At 43.6% G+C, this 5,715-nt stretch overlaps 1 protein-coding gene across 1 annotated transcript in view; it reads right to left on the bottom strand.

Moving 5' to 3' along the window:
- PLEKHM1 (pleckstrin homology and RUN domain containing M1) overlaps positions 1-5,715 on the bottom strand; it is a 52,287-nt gene that overhangs the window by 27,945 nt on the left and 18,627 nt on the right. Inside the window, exon 5 of the mRNA XM_003786243.3 lies at positions 3,491-3,896. Within this exon, the coding sequence (XP_003786291.1) occupies positions 3,491-3,896 (406 nt within the window). The remainder of the gene's footprint in view (positions 1-3,490; positions 3,897-5,715) is intronic.

Here is a 5,715-nt window from a genome sequence, read left to right as displayed (position 1 = left end):
GCCCAGGAGTTGGAGGTTGCTGTGAGCTGTAATGCCACGGCACTCTACCCAGGGGGACAGCTTGAGGCTCTGCCTCAAAAAAAAAAAAAAAAAATGGGCAAAGATATTTCTCCGAAGAAGATACCCAAATAGCCAGTAAGCACATTAAAAAATTCTCAACAACTTTACTCACTGGGATAGGTATAATAATTTTTTTTTAAATGAGGCAATAAGAACTGTTGGTGAGGATGTGGAGAAATACATTGCTGGTAGGAATATAAAATGGGGTAGTTGCTCTGGAAAACAGTTTGGCAGTTCCTCAAAAGGTTAAAAATAACTACCATATGATCTAAAAATTCTACTCCTAGTATGCATGCATAGTACAAGAGATTCAGAAACATGTCCACACAAAAACTTGTATATGAATGTTTATAGAAGCATTATTTATAATAGCACCAATGTGAAAATAACCCAATGTCCACAAACCAACAAACCCATGATGTGTGATATAGAGCCACACAATGGAATATATAATGAAATACTACTTGGCAATAAAAAGCAACAAAGTAGGCTCGGTGCCCATAGCTCAGTGAGTAGGGCGCTGGCCACAGACACCGAAGCTGGCAGGTTCGAGCCCAGCCTGGGCCTGCTAAACAACTATGACAACTTCAACCAAAAAATAGATGGGCATTGTGGCGGGCACCTGTAGTCCCAGCTACTTGGGAAGCTAAGGCAAGAGAATCGCTTAAGCCCAAGAGTTTAAGGTTGCTGTGAGCTGTGATGCCATAGCATTCTACCAAAGGCGACACAGGGAGACTCTGTCTCAAAAAAAAAAAAAGCAACAAAGTACTAGGACAGGATGAGCCTTAAAATATCATGCTAAAAGGAAAAAGCTAGTCACAAAAAAACCCTGTATTGTCTGATCCATTTTCATGACATGCCCAGAACAGGCATTATCTATCTACCTATCTATCTATCTATATTTTTTTTCTTTTTGAGAAAGAGTCACACTCTGTTGCCCTGGCTAGAGTGCCATGGAGTCACTGTAGCTCATAGCAACCTCAACTCCTGGGCTCCAGAGATCCTCTTGCCTCAGTTTTTCTATTTTTAGTACAGACAGGGTCTTGCTCTTGCTGAACTCCTGACTTCAAGCAATCCACCCACCTTAGCCTCCCAGAATGCTAGGATTACAGGCATGAGCCACTGAGCCCCCAAGCAAATTTACAGAGACATAAAGTAGATTAGTGGTTGCCAGAGATGAAGGGGAATGAGTTGGGAAATAAGGGAGGTATGGGAGCAATTCTTTTATGAGGAATAAAAATGTTCAAATTAGGTCATGGTAATGCTTGCGCAACCCTATGAAAACTACTGAATTATACTTTAATAGGTGAAATGTATGATATGTGAATTATATCTCAAATAAGTGTTTTAAAAAATCGGGAAAATAAAATTGGAGTATATATGCTTCTGCCCATCTTATTTCATGTCCCTGGACCCATCCTGAGATATATGATCTAGAAGCTATACCCAAAGGAGAGATGAGTGTGGACAGAGCTGAAAAAGCAAGACTATATCCCAACGTGAGCCCCAGAGTGCAGCTGGGCTTCCAAACACACAAGCACACGCATTCCTACCTCTGATTTCCATGATGCTGTTTTGCTACACATGGCGTAGTTTAACTGTGAACTCCAGAAAGAGAAAGAGTCAGAGGCCGGGCAAGGTGGCTCATGCTGTAATCCTAGGACTCTGGGAGGCCAAGGCTGGTGGATCATCTCACCTTAGAAGTTTAAGACCAGCCTGAGCAAGTGCGAGACCTCTACTAAAAACAAAAAAACTAGCCAGGCATTGTGGTGGGCACCTGTAGTCACAGCTGCTAGGGAAGCTAAAGCAAGAGGATCACTTGAGCCCAAGAGTTTAAGGTTTCTGTGAGCTGTGATGCATTGGCACTCTACCCAGGGCAACAGAGTGAGTCTGTGTCTCAGGAAAAAAAAAAAAGAGAGAGAGAGAGAAGGAGTCAGAGGCGCTCAAACCTGTAAAGGTATTTGTTGTAGGCAACAATCATGACTGCACCACCTCTCTCTTGGCCTGTGGATTTTCCCCATAGGTGCCCTGGGCATTCTGGGGCAGTTGCCTTTCCTCACCCTTCTGGGGTTTGAGCTGCAGAAAGAGCAGATACCACACACATACTGTTCCTACCAACTCTCAGTAAATGTCAATAATTTTGTCTGGGAAACTTCAAAGGCCACACAAGAACAAATACAGAAGGCAAAAGAACTCAAGTTCAGGGTGGTGCCTGTGGCACAGTGAGTAGGGCGCCAGCCCCATATACCAAGGGTGGAGGGTTCAAACCCAGCCCAGGCCAAACTGCAACAAAAAATAGCCGGGCATTGCAGCAGACACCTGTGGTCCCAGCTACTCAGGAGGCTGAGGCAAGACAATCACCTAACCCTAAGAGCTGGAGGTTGCTGTGAGCTGTGATGATACAGCACTCTACCGAAGGGGACAAAATGAGACTGTGTCTCTTAAAAAAACCAAAAACTCAAGTTCACAGTCTTTGACTGGGGCTTCACTGGGCTGGTAGTTCCCAAGCCTCTTTACCCCTGGCTCTTTCCAGGAGATGCCCAGGCCTGAAGTGGCTTATTTCAGAACAGCACTGTCCAATAAAATTACAAGGCAAGCCACATATTAAATGTTCTAGTGACCACATTAGAAAAAGTAAAAGGAAGCAGGTGAAATAAACTTTAAAATTTTATTTAACCTAATATTTCCAAAATATTTTAATTTTAATAATATTGATTTTATGTAAGTCAATAAAAAAATTGAGAAATTTTACATTTTTAATTGTTTTTTTCTTTTGAGATAGAGTCTCACACAGTCACCCTGGGGCTGAATGCCGTAGTGTCATAGCTCACAGCAACTTCAAACTCTTGGGCTCAAGCAATTTTCTTGCCTCAGCCTTCCCAGTAGCTGGGACGACAGGTGCCTGCCACAATACATTTTTTAATATTCAGTTGTCAAACCTCAGTGCTTATTTTATACAGCACATCTCCATTTGGACTAGCCGTATTTTAAGTGTGCAATCACCATATACGGCTAGTGGCTGCCACAGACAGTGCAGTTCTAAAACCTGGTTTGTGTTGCAAAATGAGTATTTTCAAAGCCTGGTATTTTACAAAAATATTAATAATAACAAGGAATAAGGAGGAAATTAAGGTTCAAAGAGGTGAAGTGACTTGCCCAAGGCCTTATGCTGGTAAGTGGTACAGTCAGGTGAGAAGTTTCTCCTTGAAGGTAGATGTGAAGATGACAGGAGACAGTGTGGGAAGCAATCAGCATGGTGCCTGGCTCATACATACTAAGAAACATTAGCTCCATCACTATGATGCTACCTCCAAGCAGTGAGTGGGAGGTTAGTGGGGAGAAGACCCCTCAGGGTCACTAGCTAGGGAAACCCTACATCAGCTCTGAGACATTTCCCAAGACCTCTTCCCAAAGAGCTTACACCACTCACCGGACTGGTGGGTGAGGAGACCACAAGCTTCAGTCCAACTCTGTCACCCCCTGGGGTCTTCTGCTGGCCATTCTCTTGGCTGACTGCTTTGGTGGTCTCTCTCACAGAACCAAAAGGCTGCTGACCTGAGGCGCTCCCTGCAGGGACAGCTTGGGCAGTGTCCAGCTGCTGCAAGTCCAGGGTGCCAGGTGCTTGGGAATGCAGCTCCTGCTCATGGCCACCATCTGGAGTTCCAGAGGCTTCCTGGGCAGGAAAGGGCTCTGCAGGCACCTCATAGTGCAGCTGTGTGCTGGTGTTGAGGCCGTGGGGGGGGAGTGAGGCTTGGAGCGTGGGGATCTCCGTTTCTTGGCTCAGTCCATGGGTTGGCACAGAGTTTACCTGGGCTTTGCTGAATTCCAACAATACCCTAGAAGTTTTTAAACAAAGAAACCTGTGTGACAGGTTGCGGGCTACAATGTTGAAGGCTATCAGGGCAGTGGTAAGAATGCAAAACTGCTGTTTTATAATTTAAAACAAATCACACCCTCTAAATTATCCACTGTACCCCCTCCTCACACAACCCTCCTCTCACACCCCTCACCCATGGCTCTTCCTGGCCAGAACTTAGGCAGATCAGGTGGGCCGATGGGTTGTGGAGCCCAGGATCTCTGGTGGAAAAGGCTTGCACAGCAGAGAAAGAGGCTTAGACTGGGTCCAAAAGACACATGAAGCTCCCCTTAATTTGGGCTCATGGGACTGAAGATTTTTAGGACTCAGGTTGTTTACCTGATTGTCTTTCCTCTTATCTCTGCTCTTACCTACATCATCATAACTCCAAACAATATTTCAAGATGTCACAGTCAAGAACAGGTGACCAACCTAAGTATTTATGAGCAATTGCTTTTCAACACAGACACTAAGACATTTCAATGGGGGGAAAGAACAGACGTGCAACAAATGGTGCTGGGATAAGTCACATGCAAAGGAATGAAACTGGATAGCTATCTCACATCATACATAAAAATTAACTCAAAATGGATCAAAGACCTAAATGTGAGAGCTAAAATGACAAAACACTTAGAAGGAAATAGAGGGATAAATATCATGTCTTTGGATTAGGTGACGGTTTCTTAGATGTGATATCCAAACCATAAAGAACCAAAAAAATACATAAATTGGACTTCATCAAAATTAAAAGCATTTGTGCTTCAAAGGATATACTCAAGAAAGTGAAAAAACAATACATAGACTGGAGGAGTATCTGTATATCATACATAAGGGTCTAGTCTCCAAAATATATAAAGAACTCTTACGACTCAACAATAAAAAGACAAATGGTCAACAGACACATGGAAGATGCTCAATATCATTTATCATCAGGGAGATGCAAATCAAAACTACAATGGGGACCAGGCACAGTGGCTCATTGCTGTAATCCTAGTACTCTGGGAGGCTAAAAGGATTCAAGGACAGCCTGGTCAAGAGTGAAATCTCTATAAAAAAATAGAAAAATTGGCTGGGTATTGAGGCCATTGCCTGTAGTCCCACCTACTCAGGAAGCTGAGGCAGGAGGATGGCTTGAGTCCAGCAGTTTGAGGTTGTTGTGAGCTAGGCTGACACCACGGCACTCTAACTTGGACAACAAAGTGAGACTCTGTCTCCAAAAAACAAAACAAAACAAAACCCAACAATGAGATACTATTTTATACCTGCTGGGATGGCTACAATCAATCAAAAAGACAGAGAATAACAAGTGTTGACAAAGATGTGGAGAAATTAAAACTCATAAGTCAGTAGTGGGAACGTAAAATGGTGCAACCATTGCTGAAAACAGTTGGGTAATTTCTCAAAAAGTTAGACACAGAATTACATATGACTCAGCAATTCCACCTCTAGGCATATACCTAAGAAAATTCCACCTCTAGGCATATACCTAAGAAAATTAAAAATATACGTCCACATTAAAACTTATACATGAATCTTCATAGCAACATCACATTACAGCCAAAAAGTAGAGAGAAAAGGACCATTAATTGATGACTGGATAAATTGTGGTAGGGCAGCGCCTGTGGCTTAGTGGGTAGGGCACTGGCCCCATATACCGGGTGGCGGGTTCAATTCCAGCCCCGGCCAAACTGCAACAAAAAAATAGCCGGGTATTGTGGCAGGTGCCTGTAGTCTCAGCTACTCGGGAGGCTAAGGCAAGAGAATCACCTAAGCCCAGGAGTTGGAGGTTGCTGTGAGCT

The sequence above is a fragment of the Otolemur garnettii genome, unplaced genomic scaffold (assembly GCF_000181295.1).
Source record: "Otolemur garnettii isolate 467f Iridium unplaced genomic scaffold, OtoGar3 scaffold00018, whole genome shotgun sequence".
NCBI classification, from domain to species: domain Eukaryota; kingdom Metazoa; phylum Chordata; class Mammalia; order Primates; family Galagidae; genus Otolemur; species Otolemur garnettii.
This window is presented reverse-complemented; position numbering and strand designations above follow the sequence as displayed.